The sequence below is a fragment of the Phaethon lepturus genome, unplaced genomic scaffold (genome assembly GCF_000687285.1).
Source record: "Phaethon lepturus isolate BGI_N335 unplaced genomic scaffold, ASM68728v1 scaffold50804, whole genome shotgun sequence".
In the NCBI taxonomy this organism is placed as follows: Eukaryota; Metazoa; Chordata; class Aves; order Phaethontiformes; family Phaethontidae; genus Phaethon; species Phaethon lepturus.
The window spans coordinates 1-15,942 of NW_010533516.1; the positions used below are offsets into that span (position 1 = coordinate 1).

The following is a 15,942-nucleotide window of genomic DNA, read 5'->3' on the forward strand; positions in this document are numbered from 1 at the left end:
GCCCGCTGACGCCCGCCCGCCCGCAGGATGCCCGGCATTCAGGAGTACCTCCAGCAGCCCCTCCTCAGCGGCCTGCGGGACAAGGCCTCCTACGTGCGGAGAGCGGCCGTGCTCGGCTGCGCCAAGATGCTGAAGCTGCAGGGAGACTCCGAAGTGGGTAAGCGGGCTTCGCGCAGGGCTGTCCCCCGTGGCCGAGTGCGCGCTGGCCGGGGGCACGCAGGTCCTGCTAGCGTACGCAGGCCTGCCGTTTGTCCTGGGTTCGCTGTGCTGCCTCTGGGTTGTGGTAGTTGCAAGACAGAAAGGGGAAGGTGCATGGGCTGTCGCTGTGTACAAAATCATGAGTGAGGTACGAGGCACTGCGAGGTTGTGCGTCAGAGCACCCCTTTCGTACCTGCTTTTACAGGGCCTCCTGCTACACCTCTCCGTTTCCACAGCCTCTGATGGGCCAGGAGCCATTCTCGCATCCGCAGACCTCCAGGGAAAAGTTGTGCGAAGGGCAGGTGTTAGCATAGAGCTGGAATTTTTGTTGACCGCTTCTCCCACTTCAAACCATATCTTTTGTTCATGAGAAAAGCTTATAGACAGTGATTACATTGCAGCACATCAACAGAACTTGACATGGGCACCTCTACTTCTTTGCAGATGGTGCATTGGTGAATGAGCTATACAGTTTGCTTCGTGACCAGGATCCTATTGTAGTCGTGAATTGTCTGAGAGCCTTAGAAGAGATCTTGAAGAAGGAGGGAGGAGTTGTCATCAACAAACCCATTGCCCATCATCTCCTCAACAGGTTTCTTTTCTTTGATGGTGCTGGAAGCTTCATTCTTGTTCTTGTGTTTTGTATGCTAGCAGAGCAGGTATTTCTGGGCTCTTGTCAGAACTTGAAGGGAAGAATCAGGCACTCAAAGATGGACATGCCCATCCTAAGAGAAACTGAATCATGTTTATGCTGAGATCTTAAGAGAAATCTGAGATACCCTTGCTTTTCCAGGGAGTCTTTGCTTCAGCTGCTGATTTTGGATTGTAAGCTAATGTGATTAGTTAGGGGGTTTTTGGTGACAGTATAGACGATATATTTGTGGGATAGGTATGTCTTCCCAATCCATTGAAAGATACATAACTTATCCATTGCATGAAGAGATTAACTTTTCTGTAGATAATTCTACATGATTTGGCAAAACAAGGATATTGCTCTGCCCCAGGTTCTTGCCAGTGTTGCTGTCTGACTTAGAGCACCAGCAGAAGTGCACGTGAGTGATACTGCATTAAGCCTATGTGCATAAATTGGTCAATTCTCTTGAGATAAAATTGTGGTATCTACTTCTGAAATGTAGCATTTGGCGTGGAACAAAGACTGTAAGAAACTCGAAGGCTAAGGCCTCTACTCTGCACAGCACAGGTCTTTGTGGGCTTCTTGGCTCCTGCAAACTGTGTTTATTCTCTTGGCAGGATGGCTGATCTGGATCAGTGGGGGCAAACTGAGGTGCTTACCTTCCTTCTGCGTTACAGACCTCGCAGTGAGGAGGAACTCTTCGATATACTAAATTTACTGGATGGCTATCTCAAAAGCAGCAGCCCCAGCGTTGTGATGGCAGCCACCAAGCTTTTCCTAGTGCTGGCCAGGGAGTACCCACATGTGCAGGCAGATGTTTTGGTGAGAGTGAAGGGACCGCTGCTGTCTGCCTGCACTTCTGAGAGCAGGGAGCTCTGCTTCACTGCGCTGTGCCATGTGCGTCAGATCCTTGGTAGCCTTCCTGGCCATTTTAGCAGCCACTACAAAAAGTTCTTCTGTTCGTATTCAGAGCCCCACTACATCAAATGCCAGAAGATGGAGGTGTTGTGTGAGCTGGTGAATGATGAAAACGTACAGCAAGTGCTGGAGGAGCTGAAGGGCTATTGCACTGATGTATCAGTAGAGCTTGCCCAAGGGGCAATCTTTGCCATAGGTAAGAGCTGTGTCTTGCCTTGGGAGCAGCTGCAGCCCTAGATCGTTAAGGTGGGCCTTTCTCTGCTAAAGTACATCTGGGCAAATGCCAAATAACTGATCTGTGCTGAAGCAGTACAGCCCTCTATAGACCAGCTTCCCCAGGAGTGTTTTGTGTGAATGTATTTCTAAACCATGATTGTGCTGATTCTTTTAGAAATCCTGGCATTGAACTGTTTCAGGTTGCGCATAAAGTCCTTGAATCTCATTCAAATATCTGTGTTCTGATGGGATGCTCTAAAGAAATTGTGTCATTTCATCTTATTAATGAGCCTTATAGTGTTGAATGAAACTGTGTAGTGGGTGGAGGAGCTGCTCTAATGCCTGCTTGTTCTTTGAGTTGTGATGGGGGCAGAGTTAAGGTGATTTGGGGCACTTCAGGGGTTTTTTGTAAGCTTTAAAATAGGTGAGTTTCTATAGTATTCACAAGGAGAAAGCCAGGGGTGCTAAAATGCCTTTCATATATGGTATGTATAAGAAAAGTTCAGACTTCTGAGCACGGCTTCAGAAAGAGGAACATATCCCTCATGTGGAGCACAAGCTCATTTGACTACACTTTCAGAGATTGTAGTCAAAAAGGAAAAGAGAAAGACTGTTTCTTTAAAGTGAGTTTGTGATGAATCGTTGGGCACATGGTTCTTATTTCATTCTGATAAAAGATTGACTTCTATGTCCTTTGGTGTCTCTGCAGGCAATATTGCTAGGACATACACGGAACAGTGTGTGGAGATTCTGACACAGCTCCTGGGGCTTCAGCGGGAACATATCACTTCAGGTAATCGCCTCTAGGTTGTTTTCCTGGCTTATGCTTCAGGAAGTGGCCTTGCTGGGGCTTGTGATGCCAAACTCGAGGCTCTGAAAGGCACTTGGCTTTTAATTTAATTGGCGTCTGCAGGTGGAAATCTTCCTGGTGGAGCTGGGACATGTAGTGTGACCCGACATGGTATTTTTTCTGTCCTTAGGAGCCACTCTTTATAGTGAAGGGGGAGATGGTCATAGCTGCGTTCGTGGTCTGATGTGGAGGCTCCTTTCTGGCTGCCACCTGCTGACTTAGGGAGTGAGAGACTCAGCAGAGACATTTTAGTGACTCTTTATGAGGGCCAGGATGATTAATAGATCTAGGACTCTTAGTCTGTGTCTTTTAAATTTTTGTGATTTCTGTTCCTCATGTAATACTCTCATTCAGTTGTATCCAGGCTTCTCATTTTCTTCTGCTGCCCTCAGATCTAACTTCCTGTCATTACTGTTCCTGCCCTCTCTTTGCTGGTGTTTCTGTAAGTGGCCAGCAGAGCCTTTAAAATTTTGACCTAAAGTTCAGGAGACTCATTCTGAATTGGTGTTAGTTTTAATTTGTCATTCTAACCCTGTGTGTCTGAAGCACCATGAGTCAGTGTCTTTTTAAAGGCTGGGGAATGTCCAAAAGAGAGATTACTTTCCAGCAGCCAGAGGAACAACCTGAAGTTTCAGTGCTTTGGTTTAGACTTGGTACAACTTTGCTCTGACAAACATGGTGTCATGGGACTTTGAAGAAGCGTGTCTCAAGTAATAGTCACGAGCAAGGCGCTGACCTCCCTAGCTAAGATTTGTCAAGTCTTGAGTGGAGTTTTTTGGATTTTTTTTTTTTTTTTTTACCCCTAGTGTTTTTATAACTCTTGGGGAATGCTGAGCATTTTGTTTCTTTGCAGCGGTAGTACAGGCTTTTCGGGACCTGGTTTGGCTGTGTCCCCAGTGCACGGATGCAGTGTGTCGGGCATTGCCTAGCTGTGAGGACGCTATCCAGGACAGTGAGGTAAGGTGGCTTTGTGCCATGGGCTGGCAGCTGTTGAGGATGGGTGGACAATGACTGGCTTTCCTCTGGGTTGTGATTGGCAGGACAAACATCAGAAATCTTCTAAAGACTTGCTCTCTCCTATCTGCTTATTTCATGTTAGCACTGTCTTTCTGGTAAACAGCACCTATTTGCTGGGGTTTTTTTTTGGTTCCTTCAGGGCAAGCAAGCACTGATCTGGCTCCTGGGCACCCATGGTGAGAAAGTACTGAATGCCCCCTATGTTTTAGAGGACTTTGTGGAGAACGTGAAATCGGAGATGTTCCCAGCAGTGAAGATGGAGCTTCTGACAGCATTGGTGCGACTCTTCCTATCTCGTCCTGCTGAGTGTCAGGACATACTAGGGAGACTGCTCTATTACTGCATAGGTGGGTTCCCTTTATTCTGTTTCACTGAAGCTGTAGTACAGGCTTTTTGGGACCTGGTTTGACTGTGTTCCCAGTGCATGGATGCTGTGTGTCAGCATCCTAGCTGTGAGAGGACTGTCCAGGATGGCAAGGTAGGGTGGCTTTATGCCTTAGGCTGCTACTTGGCCCCTAGCTGTCTGGTTGGTGAGTGTAACAGCTTACACTGTATTCCTGAGAATCTGATTTTAGTAATTAAGGGTTAGTACTTTGTGGAAATCTGGATGATAGAATTCTCTATAAATTACATCTCTCTAATTCCCAGAGGAGGAGACAGATATGGCAGTACGAGATCGTGGATTGTTCTACTATCGCCTTTTGCAGTCCGGTGTGGAAGAAGTGAAACGGGTTCTGTGTAGCCCCAAGTCTGACCCTTCTCTGGGGCTCCTGGAAGACCATACTGAGCGACCTGTGAATACATGGGCTTCAGAGTTCAATACTCTTGCACCAGTTTATGGCAGAGAACGCTGGGCACTCGTCACTGCTCGCCAGCCAGCAGAACCCTCTTATGCTTGTTCTCCTTGTATTGACTCCAGGAACAGAGGCACAGGTAACACGCCTCACCTTCATCTGGGATCCGTTTTCCCCTTGTCAGTAGATGTTCTCATGTGGGTTTCTTTGGAAGATCACAGTGCTTTGAGAATACTGTATTAGTGTTCTGACTATCTTGTGCAATGCATGGCTGATCACCACCTCACTAGCCCAGGGGATGCTGCTGAAGGTGGTGTGATTCCGGCCTTCTTCATCTGATGGCTCCATAAGATGTTTTTTGTGAAATTGGGAGCTGCACTTCATATGCTGCATCTCATAGGTTTGTGGTTTCATTTCAGAGTCATTGATTTCTGAAGGGAATAAAGAAGTCCTCAAGGTTCGTCCTGATACAAGCACCCTGACCTTAATTCCTGATGTTCACCTGACTGCAGAACAGTTTGAGAAGACCTGGCTGAGCTTGGACATAAGCTGCCACCTCTCTCTGCCCTGGTGTGGGACCGTTCATCTGGATACCATACAGACGGCTCTTCACGTTGTCCACATCCAGACTATTGCTATGAGCAAAGCTGGCGTCCAGCCATGGAAAGCTTATCTCAGTGCTCAGGATGACGCAGGTTGCCTCTTCCTAACAGAGCTCTTGCTTGAGGCGGCAGATTCGGAGATGCAGGTTTCAGTGAAGCAGAGCGAGGCAAAGCCAGAGGCACTGCAAACCTTTATTTCAGTGTTAAGGACGGTCATGGGGGCAGCTGCTGGACTAGAGTGCTGATTGTTTCCTGCTCCCAGCAGCATGCTCTCTCAGGGCACAGGAAGAGTTTATTTCTCTGCTTCATTTGCCATACCTGGTGGTGGCTTTGTACTTTTAAACTGCAGGAGTGTTAGCAGCCCTTTCCTGGGCCCAGCAAGCGCATGTGGTGTGGGGGTAGTGCAGCTGGTGAACGGGGCAGGGTGAACAGTCTGCCCTCCCTCTGGGCTGGAGGAAGGACAAGGTAGTGCATTTGTGGGCCCGCTGCTTCTGGTGTGAGTCACAGAAGTGGTGGCATCTGTGGTGATTGTCACAAGACTAACGTGACTGATGGAACCAGGAATGAGCAAAATGCGGGGATGTGTTTTGGAGAGTTTTTTTGAATGAGAATTGTAAATAATTCAAAATCAGTTCAGAGACTGCAGGACTCTGCTGCTTATCTCACATGAACAGGAACAGTGCAGCAAAGAGAGAAGTTTTAGTTTAGTTCTTGGCTCCCTTTACATGTGATTTAGTTTTCTGTCTGATAGATTTCGATAGTAGCTTCACTTACAGGTGAACGGAGCTCTGCTGTGTCAGAGTTGGGTGGATAGGGTACATTGTGCTCACTAGAACCAGCACGTTTCTTTTCCAAGAGAAAGAAGTGTATTTCTAGCTGGAATGTGTTACTGTAATCATGAATCTCCCTCTCTGAAATTCCCCACTCACGGCTACTGTAAGAAAATGCAGTGTACAGGTTGTGTATGATGCTTTTGCATGAGTTAACATGGCATGAGTTTTGTAGCCTGTATTGCTTTGGCCATGTCAGTGAGCTGTCAGTCCTTGGTACTTGCACCAATAATTGAAGAATGGCTGTTTTAATATTCCATATAGGTTAATTTTTGCTGATACTGATTTTTACCATTTGTTACTTTGCAACTAGAATGGGTATTTAAAGGTTTGTTTTCTGTTAGTACTTATGTCTGTGCAGTACTGTCATCCTGTCCTCACAATACAGTACACGAAATGGTGCAGTATTATATGACTGAATTTTTGTACAGTTTTCAATGTTATACTCTGGCCAGCCTCGGGACTTCTTCTTTGAAGAGCAAGTTGACAGCATTCCATCTGCTCTATTGAAAGTTATGGAGAGTCGGACTTTGTACAGTGTCATGAAAAGAGTTTCCTTGCACAGCCATGTTTTACAGAGTGGCAAAACCCTCAAGAAGGCTCCTTGGCTAATGTTGAGGTACATAGGTGACTATAACAGGGCTTTATGGCACTGTATAAGGAGTGGCTTTGTTAACCCTATTCTGTAAGGTTTCTTGTCATTTTAAATTTCTTTTAATGACTGTATTGTACCTTTAAATTGCAATATGCCTTCCATGCACTTCACTGAAACACTGCTGTCACTGTTCAACAACAGGTTTTAGATTTTATTGCTGATTTTCCTAATAAAAATGTGAATCATTCTTGTCTGTTTTCTGGAGTACTTGGTCATTCAACTGTTGACTCTGAAGTCTGCAAGATGGAGTCACCTGGTCACTACCATGGATCCAGAGAGAACTGCAGTCCAGCTCCTGCCTTTGTATCAGATAGGGCTTTTCTCTCTCAACTTCCTTGAAGCAAAGGTTTAAGAAGCAATTGTGCAATGATTTCTTTCAGTCTCATATGCCGAATTGCTGTAACAGGAGAGCTACCTCGGGGTGAATTCAAAGGTAGATAAGAAGTCAGCTGTAGCAGGGCTCCTATTAACAGTTCCCAGTGTCTTTATGCATACATTGTATCCCTGTCCTTATGCAGAGCTGCATTGGAGCATTGGCGTTATGCAGTTTTCAGGAAAAAAATAGTTGATAGCTTGTTGGCAAGCTATCATTTACTCTGCTGTGGCTAGACTGAGTCTAGTCTGTCTGGGATGGGACTTGGAGCTTCTAGCCTTTTATCCAGACCTTGAGAATGATGAAGTCAGCAGTCTTCGATAATTTGTAAATATTTATTTATTTCGGTTGATCATAACAGAAATGGCTTATTTTGAAACTAAACCACACCCATAGCTTAAATGACAACAGTTAAGAGAGCAAATATTGGCATGTTGTGCTGCCCTGGAGAGGAGTCTGGGGTCATGCTCTCCCCAGAAGGAAGAACCTGTGCAGCTCTGGGAAAAGGAAGCCAAAATCCAGAGGCAAAGCTCATCTGCAGAGAAGAGCAGCTGTGGTGGCCTCCCTGCCCATCCCACAGCGGGGAGACATGCGGCCATGGCAGCCTTTGAGGAGCAGAGTGCGCTGTGGAAGCCTTGTTCTCTGACCTCCCAGGTGAAGATGAGAGCGACTGCCGGAGCCTGGAGACCGAACCGGGAGGTAAGGCCTGTTGTGGGAGGAAAAAATGGTTTGTTTGCTGCAGATGACAGAGGATGCTTTGACTAAACACTTAAAGGAAGGAGGCTGTACCTTGGGGTTGTTCGGTTTCCTAAAAAGCAGGCTTGTGATGTCTTCCAAGTTATCTGTTTTGGGGGAAAAGTTAGAGCAAGGTAAAGTTGTGCAAATGCTGGGCAGCCCATAGCTGCAGTCTGCCTTGGCAGGGCTGGGCAATGGGGGCTGTGAAGGATGGCTACCGCGCTTTCCGCTCCTTGGGGCTGTGGTGCAGGTGCCGGCAGCAGGCAGTGCTGGCAGGGAAGGTGCTGCCTGCTGCTGTGCCCCGCATGGGTCCGCAGGTCCTGAGTAATTTGCTCTGAACCGACGGGGTGAGAAAGTTTTAACGGCCACTATCAAAAAGAAAGCTCATATTGCTTATTGGATAAAACAATGGCTTTAACATGTAAGACAGAACGTGGTCTTTGCTTCACAAAGCTCCCAATATCATCTGGGCTACTTTGGTTTGCTGGGCAATGCTGCAAGAAACCCAGAATTTCGCCTGTATTCATATCACTTTCCCATTATTTTCTTGGCAACAAACCAGTTAAAACGTCCCAAGAGACACTGGGATCTTGTTGACACCAGATGGCAATCAAAGTTCATTTCTCAAAAGCTTCATCAAAGTTTGTTGTTTTGCCTAAAGAAAAAGTCTCCGTTAGTATATTGCTTGTTTCCCTCTCGGGGATCAGTTGCTTGTGCCTGTCATCTCCGCTGTCCTGAGCGCTGTGAAACTGCCCCAGAGCCCCTGGAGTTGCAGCCTTCTGCCCAGGGTGCAGGTGCCGAGCGCTGGAACCTGAACAAGAGGAGCTATGCTGGAATTAGCAGCTAGATGAGGGAGGGGGCTTGGTCAGGAAGCAATGCCTCCAGATAAAGTTGCCCACCGCTTTATGTTGAAAGATCCTGCTTTCAGTTCCTTACGACTTTGTCAAACGTGGAAATGATTTTACTGAAACTTGCAGTGTTGGGTGACTCCTTCTGACTGAACCTTGTTTTGGTAATATTCAGAAAAAATAAATAATAATACTCTGTTGTTGTTTTTTTTTCCCCTCAGGGTGCTTTAATGGAAAAATGCTTTAACTGAGGTGCTCCCACCCTACACCCTTTAAGTAGTTCAGCTGAGAAGTTCTAATGGTTTTATATACTTGAAATTTGTAAAGTATGCCTTTTGTTACTCTGTGAAGACCTTCCTAAATTTGGGTCACTATGAGACTTTGAAACATTGCAATTTGCAGTTGCTCAGAAGAGACCTTGAGTATAATACCTAAATTCTCCAAATACTGCATGCAATGATCTGCAGCCTTGAAATGCTGGGAGAATGCAGGCAGGACTTTGCCATCTAATTGATGCTGCTGTGTCACTGCGGTCAGAAGAGAGACATGAGACGTTTTCCAACTCCTCTGACCTTCCTTGCTTCCTCCCGGCAGCCTGTGAGGAAGGAGCTGCCAGATATGCCAAGGGGTAAAGGAAAGGCCTTAGGGATGCCCTTGGAGAAACAGGAGTGGGGATGAACTGAGACCTGAGCATGAAGCAGCCAAGGTGGGAGGAGAGAGACCTGAACAAACCCGTGGTACGGAGCCCCTTGGTCCCTGTAAATCAATGAATACTTGAATGGCTGTGTGATATTTCTTAGGGACTTTAGTTTTACATTTCCTAGCGTGTCTTGTCAGAGCTCTACCCTGCATTAACCTCCTGAGTGCTTGAGGCAGTAACCGCCGTAGTGCCCGCTGAAGGCACTGCTCTGGATGCAGCAGGCAGCTAAAGAGAATGGGCTGTCAGCGTGTGTTCTCCGCCTTTAATGCACGATGCTGAAACCCCTCAGCCTGCTCTCTCTGCTCCAGAGCCCGTGCAGTCTGCAGGAGAGCCTCCAATCAAGTTTGACCCGATTGTGGTCACCAGTCGCCTGCGGTGGATGGGGGACCAGTGCAACATGGATTTTGAAAGGGTTTCTTCCGAGGCTCTTGCCGCAGTGCTCAAGGGAAAGGTAAAGTCCGCCTTGTCCTGCCTGGCGTGGCCTGGTCCTTGTCTGTGGGCCAGCCTTGTGTTGCCCTGTGTTAGAGAATAGTGAAAGCCTGGGGAGCAGCGTGGCTTACGCTGCAGGAGCCAGGGGGGTCTGAAGGGAGGGGGCACGGTACCCCACAGCCTCCCTCCATTTCTGTGTCACGGGCAGCGTGCGAGCCACCAGGACAGAAGCTGGCTGGCAGTGCGGGAGCTGCCTTTTCTCCCTCGCTCTTCCAAAGCAGCTGCTTCTTATCACCTGAGAAGCCCTGGAGCTGCCTGGGCCAACCTGCCGTCGCAGATGCTCTGCGGTCAGGAGCCGTTGGGGCAGCCAGTGTGCCGAGGCAAAAGGAGGAAGACTGTGGTGAGAGGGACAGAGCAGGTGCTCCCGCCTGCCCTGCGGCTGGAAGTCTTGAGCCAGCGCGCTTCTGGTGCAAGCGCTGCAGGTAGTTCTAGCTTCAGGTTCATTGCAGCTCTGGTTAGACTATCGGCTGTCCTCCCCAGTCCTTCAACTACGCTGCAGTTTGTATAAGCCACAGTAAAGGAAAGCCCTGCCTTGAATGCCCTACGCTATATGGATACCACCAGGAAGCTGTGACGTCACCTGCTTTAGTCATGGGTAGAAGAAGCAAATGCAGGAATTTAACGGAATGTTGGATTTTGAGCTAAGATCTACTTATCACACCATCATTTAAAAAGAAGCTCAAACTGCCCTCTCAGTGCTTGCAGATGGAGAAGTTTGGGGCTGCCGTGGGCTCTCTCAGCAGGAGCTGGAGTGACCAGAACCCTGAGCTGGTCTATGAGAGAGCTTTTCTCTGTGTTTCTGTGAAATTGCTAATGCATGTCGCTAAGAAAGTCCCAGCTATGGTGCATCCCAACGAACTCATAGAAGTGATTAACGGAAATTCTCAAGTGAGAAACTACATTGAGGCCTGTGGCGGATAGGTAAGGATGTGAAGGTGGTGGTGATGTTTGCCTGGACATTTATGGCTCTCCCTTTGTGTCTCTTGCCTCACTCAGCTCGTCACTGATACCCAGCATGTCCCCCAGACGTGCACGAGCGAACTGCGTATAGCCGTGGGAGCACAGCTTTGCCAAACACCTTGGTGAAGTCCTGCTGGAGTCGGCATCAAACTTCCCATCTGCTTCTCTGCCTCAGGGTTTAATTCCGTATCTCATCTCAGTGTCTTGGGAGCTCAGCTTGCTCCCTTAAATGAGCATCAAAATAACGGAAGATGGGCCATACAAAAAGCGCCATCCTGGTCACACAGCGTTACAGACCCCGCTTGGTGTGTTTTACCGGGGGAAGGGATGAAATCGGTCCAGGAGAGGTCACAGCAGGAGGCGGGCTGCTCGTCCCTCCATCTCACATCCTCTTCCTGCCAGTTTCTTTAAACCTGCCTTGAACTGTTTCTCTAAAATACATACACATGGGGTTTTTTGTTTGTTTTCGGGAGAATTTGGGCAATTGAGAGAAAGGGCTATACTACTTTCCAGAAGGTGAAGCTGGGCTTTTCATTGATTTAACTGAGAGAAATGCTGTTGTATTTCTTCAGGGCAAGTAGAACCCTACATATAAGCAACGTGTAAAAGAGATTCTGTATCACTATAACAAAAAATTAATAAATGTTTGTTGTTGTTTTGTTTTTCTTCTCATGTTTCTCTTAAATTTAGCCATAAGAGTGGGCTTCACTCTTACTCAAGGTTTCTAGGTTAGTGCTTAGTGCCGCAGATTCCTCAGGTGAATATTCATCTTAAACACGTTTCCATTAGTTATTCTAAAGATCACTCTATTCCTGATTCAAAAGTTTATTTTTGCAAAATTAAAATTTTACTCTATTTTAAACTGAGTGATGGCTCGTTCAGAGTGATCAGCAGCCCTTTGCCTTTTAGCAGTTGGATACAGAAATCTTGTACCTATTCTCACCCGATCTGTGAGAAAACACAGAAGGGGAATATATTTAATGGCTCTAGTTACAATTGGAAAGAGAAACAGACTTGGTACAGCCAGTCTGAAGTCTTTGTGCAAAATGTGAGATATCGGAAAGATCAAGGTTGTGATTCCCCTACCTTTTTCAGAAGTGGTCGTGCAGTTCAGGGCAGTAACACGTGCAAGCCAGGTTCAGGTGCTCAGCATCTGCCTGAAGTATTCTTTCAAAACATTTTGCAGGTAATGTGGAAAACAGGCTAAGTTATAAGTGTGAAGGGGAACTGCGGATTTTGCATGCTGTTTTAGGGACTCTTCCAGTGACAGCACATTCCGAGCCGGAAGCCTTCCCTCGGCCGCCTGGCAGTGAAGCGCAGCCCCCAGGGGCGTGGGTGCTCACTGCTGGCCCCCGAGCTCGCCCCTCCGGGCCGTGGCCCAGCAGGGCCATGCTGCTGCTGGCGGCTGGACGTGGTGCCTAAAGAAGTCAGACGCTGGGGTGCCTGGCTCGGGTCCCCAAGGCCTGACCAACCTTGGTGGCACAGTGCACGGGGCAACGGCTGGGCACGCTGGCGGCACGCGGCACCCAAGGGAGCCAGGGCAGCTCTGCGCCTGCCCCACTGAGTGCTGCCCAGCCTTGCTGCGGGGCGCGCGCGAGGAGCGCGTGGCTTTTGAAAGGAGGCGCTAGGGCCCCAGGTTGCGTGTTTTGTTTTGTTATTTGGCCACGGTATCGGTTACGTACTAATTTCCTTTAAGACTTGTGATGAAGTCAGTAAACCACAGCCTGCTGCGAGCGTTCTCCGGGCTGCTGCTTTCCGCTGTGGCACACACTTGACATGTCCGTTCCCCGGGTCGGCAGGCCAGTCACGCTCGGTCTCCGGCAACATGAACCAAAGGGAGATTCTGCTGCAAAACCTGGAAAGGGCCCAAGGCAAGAAGCTCAACCGAGAAGAGTTTGTTGATGAGTTTTTGGTAAGTCCGCTTAGGGCACGGCTCTGTGTTTCAGTTGATTCTAAAGGGAACTACTCAGCCACTTCTCCTCAAGCGGGGATGTGATTTGCATGTGACAATAAGATTTTCTATGAATTTTACAGCAGAAATAGACACAGGAGTTAACTGGGGTAAAAGCAATGTAAAGACAGAAGAGTAACTTAGTAGTTTGCCTTCAAAGTAAAACTGCTTGCTTTTTAAATAATTACCCAAGTGCTTCCTGTTTTCTACTTTGCAAATGCACTTGTCAAGACACAGTTTCACTTTGCCTGATAATACAACTGGGGGTATAGGGAGGAATATGGAGCCACTACCCCGTCTCCCCATTGCAGTGTTATGTCTGTGATACACACGCTCCTGTCGGGGATCTCCGGTTGCTACCTGAGATAGCTCTTCCCTTTTTCATTTCAATAGAAACCCCCCACCCTGCCCCTGTACCACCTGCAGAGCAGGGAGCGGGTGTTCAGAGAAATGTGGACCCAAGACTGTTCAGCCTCTCATCGACACTGGAACCTTGGCCCAGGCATGAGGAGACAGCTATCTGAGCAGCCGGACGGGCTGTTTCTCCAGCTGCCAGCACTGCGCTGTGACCTGGGAGGGCTTGTGCACCGCTTTGCAATGAGTGCTTCTGCTCTACGTCCAGCAGTGCTTCTGGCCCCTCCTGGAAATTGATTTCTTGTTCCCTAAAGGCAAAACTGGCAAAAAATGCTAATGGCTCTCTCCTTCCCTGGCGTTCTGCAGTGTCTAGCTGGTTGAGATCTGTGCAGTGCCCTGATATGTGAGCTGACATCGTTTTATTTGTTTGGGTGGCAGGGGTGAGTCTTAGAAGGCAACCCACTGTCTCACAGTTAAAGCTAACGGGTGGCGATGGCCACTGATCTATCAACGGGAGGAAGGTTGCTCTGGCAGGCTGTCTGGGCAGCTCTGAGATGCAAAGGCATTGATCAGCTTTAGCAGACATAGGGAAGGGTAAAACTGGTACATCTGTAAGATCTGAGATGTCTCAAACACCAGAATCATCACTGGCCCCAAGCTACTCCCCCCCTGCCCCACCCCAGACAAGGGTTGCATCAGGCAGTGGTCTCTGGGGAAGGTGCAGGGGTTACTTAGGAGTCCCCATGAGATCCAGCCCTGCTTTGTCATGTCGGTGAAGACTGGCACTTCAAACACTTGGGAAAAGCTTAGTGCTTGGTTTCCAGGAGTCTGGGTTGGAGGGAAGTGATTAATCTGAGTCTGCAGTGACAGTCTGTTGTTCCATGGAACAAAGCGCTGTCACAGGCTGCTGAATTTCCCCCTCTTGCTGATGTGCTGGGGTTGTACTGCACCATGCGAGGCAGCAAGCTGCCAAGCCCTGTAGTTCTAGCAGCCAAATGTACAGTTAATTTTCTGACCAAAATGGTAGGTAGAAGTGGTCAAGGCTGTGTTTCCTTTTGTACTGGGAAAAGCTCTTCCCAGGGTGGCCTGAGTTGGTGGCCACTTTTGCAAGTGCAGCAGCCTTAACAAGCAGTTGTGATGGCTTGCATTTCCAAATTTGGTAGAAATGTTCAATGTTATTTCCCCATCTTAATGCCTCCCCTCTCTTTGTGTGAACAAGCATGTGCACATGCCAGTTGTGGTGGCGTTACTGCAAATGACAGGCTTTTTTTAAGTCCCCTTTTTCTGTTTGTGCAGTTTCACAGCCAGAGTTTGATCCTTATTGCTCTTGCTTGCTTTCTGATATGTAGGCATTTCCCAAGCAGTTTTATGTCAATTTATGCAGGGACAGAAAAGTAAAGTGACTCAGAGCCTCAGTTTACGAGAAGACTAAGTCAGCACTAAGTGATGGCCCTTCCATGAAAGCTTACCCTGGAAGTTGGGGTTGCATTGGAAGGAGGCGAGGGGGGATGCAATCAACACCAGAAGAGCTCGGGAGGTTACATGGATGTGTAGTCTACAAAAACATCCTGCTCCCACAACTTCTATCACGCTGTGCCTGCCCCCATATTCGTGATTAATGGCAACTGGACATGTGGACTGTCCTGGGCCTCCCATACCTTTTTCCTGACTCATTGCATCCAGGTCTGCAAGATGTGACTCCTGTGGTATTGTGGCTGGAGAACAGCAGAATTTAGGGTTTAAAAACTGCAGTTTAATGATAAAAAACAGCAACTCTGACTTGGATCTGAATTTGAGTATCTGTGCACAGAAATACTGTGGAGATGAGATATACGTTGCTGTATACACCACCTTTTATCTGTGGTGTTGCTTAAAGAGCTGTTTGGTTTGGTAAGTATGTATGAGCTACAAAGCCCTCCAGCTCCTGATGTGGCCTTTTGGCAAATATCATCATTCTGTAGCTTAATGCATGCAGGCCCGGACGGTGTCATGTCCTAGCGGGTGCTTGTCTAGAGCGGGCTGGAGTCAAGGGGAGTTTTGCAGCTCTCCCACAGCTGCTAATACGTCGGGTCTGCAGCAAGGGAGGCTGGGGGACAGGATTCTCAAAACTGGATGAGAACTTTTGGGAGAGCTGAAACGCAGATGCTTATGAGCTCCTGTGGGAAGGTCACTGGTGAGCTGACTCTCAAAGTGATTTATGGTGAACTCCCAAAAATCAGGGCCCTGAAACTGCCAGGACTCCTGCGATTCCTGCTCATGTGCTGTCATGCCAGAGCTGCAGCCTCTGAGCCCTCAAGCACACCAGGGAGGGCTTTGCTGGTACCCGCAGGAGGGTCTGCCGCGCCCCCAGCGCGAACCGCTTTGATTGCGGTGCTATTTTGGTTTGGTGACCCTGAGACCAGTGGCTGTTCTTCCCGCGCCATGAGCGGCTGAGTCACCCTTCCCACTTCCTGTTAGCAGCTCAGGTGGTCACCGTGAGGTGTGCACAGGCACGAGATCCCTCTCGTCTTGCAGCTCAGGTGTGCCTGTGGTCCCTTCCCTTTGCTCTTCACCCCCGTGCACTTTTCTTTCATAAGGCACTCGATCCTGAGGGTTCCGTGTCAGCCCAATTCTCCGGACCCCAGCAGTGACGTCCAGGAGAAGGGTTGTGAAGGTATGGCTCCAGGGCGGTGGACGAGGGAGACTTGCCCTTCGGAGTGTCAAACCCTAGAGACACCGACTAGGGAAATGGCCTTTTGTTTTAGATCAAAAGGACCCCTTGGTGGCAAGAAAAGTGGTTATGTAGACAAATATCTATGAAAGAAAAAATACAGCAGGA

At 48.3% G+C, this 15,942-nt stretch overlaps 3 protein-coding genes across 3 annotated transcripts in view; all 3 read left to right on the forward strand.

The window, feature by feature from the left end:
* Window positions 1–27: 27 nt before the first annotated feature.
* On the forward strand, window positions 28–5,474 carry AP4B1 (adaptor-related protein complex 4, beta 1 subunit). Its single transcript, XM_010285201.1, has 8 exons — window positions 28–157; window positions 643–790; window positions 1,450–1,946; window positions 2,676–2,759; window positions 3,670–3,773; window positions 3,973–4,180; window positions 4,482–4,766; window positions 5,047–5,474. Exons 1-8 carry the CDS (start codon window positions 28–30, stop codon window positions 5,472–5,474), a joined length of 1,884 nt encoding a protein of 627 aa, XP_010283503.1.
* Window positions 5,475–5,614: 140 nt separating this feature from the next.
* On the forward strand, window positions 5,615–10,780 carry BCL2L15 (BCL2-like 15). Its single transcript, XM_010285202.1, has 4 exons — window positions 5,615–5,627; window positions 7,706–7,786; window positions 9,679–9,821; window positions 10,565–10,780. The coding sequence occupies exons 1-4, from the start codon at window positions 5,615–5,617 to the stop codon at window positions 10,778–10,780; spliced, it is 453 nt and encodes a 150-aa protein (XP_010283504.1).
* A 1,813-nt stretch (window positions 10,781–12,593) lies between these two features.
* The window catches only part of PTPN22 (protein tyrosine phosphatase, non-receptor type 22 (lymphoid)), a 17,880-nt gene continuing 14,531 nt past the window's right edge, over window positions 12,594–15,942 (forward strand). The window contains exon 1 of the mRNA XM_010285200.1: window positions 12,594–12,731. Coding sequence (XP_010283502.1) covers window positions 12,645–12,731 — 87 coding nt within the window. The 5' untranslated portion in view covers window positions 12,594–12,644. The remainder of the gene's footprint in view (window positions 12,732–15,942) is intronic.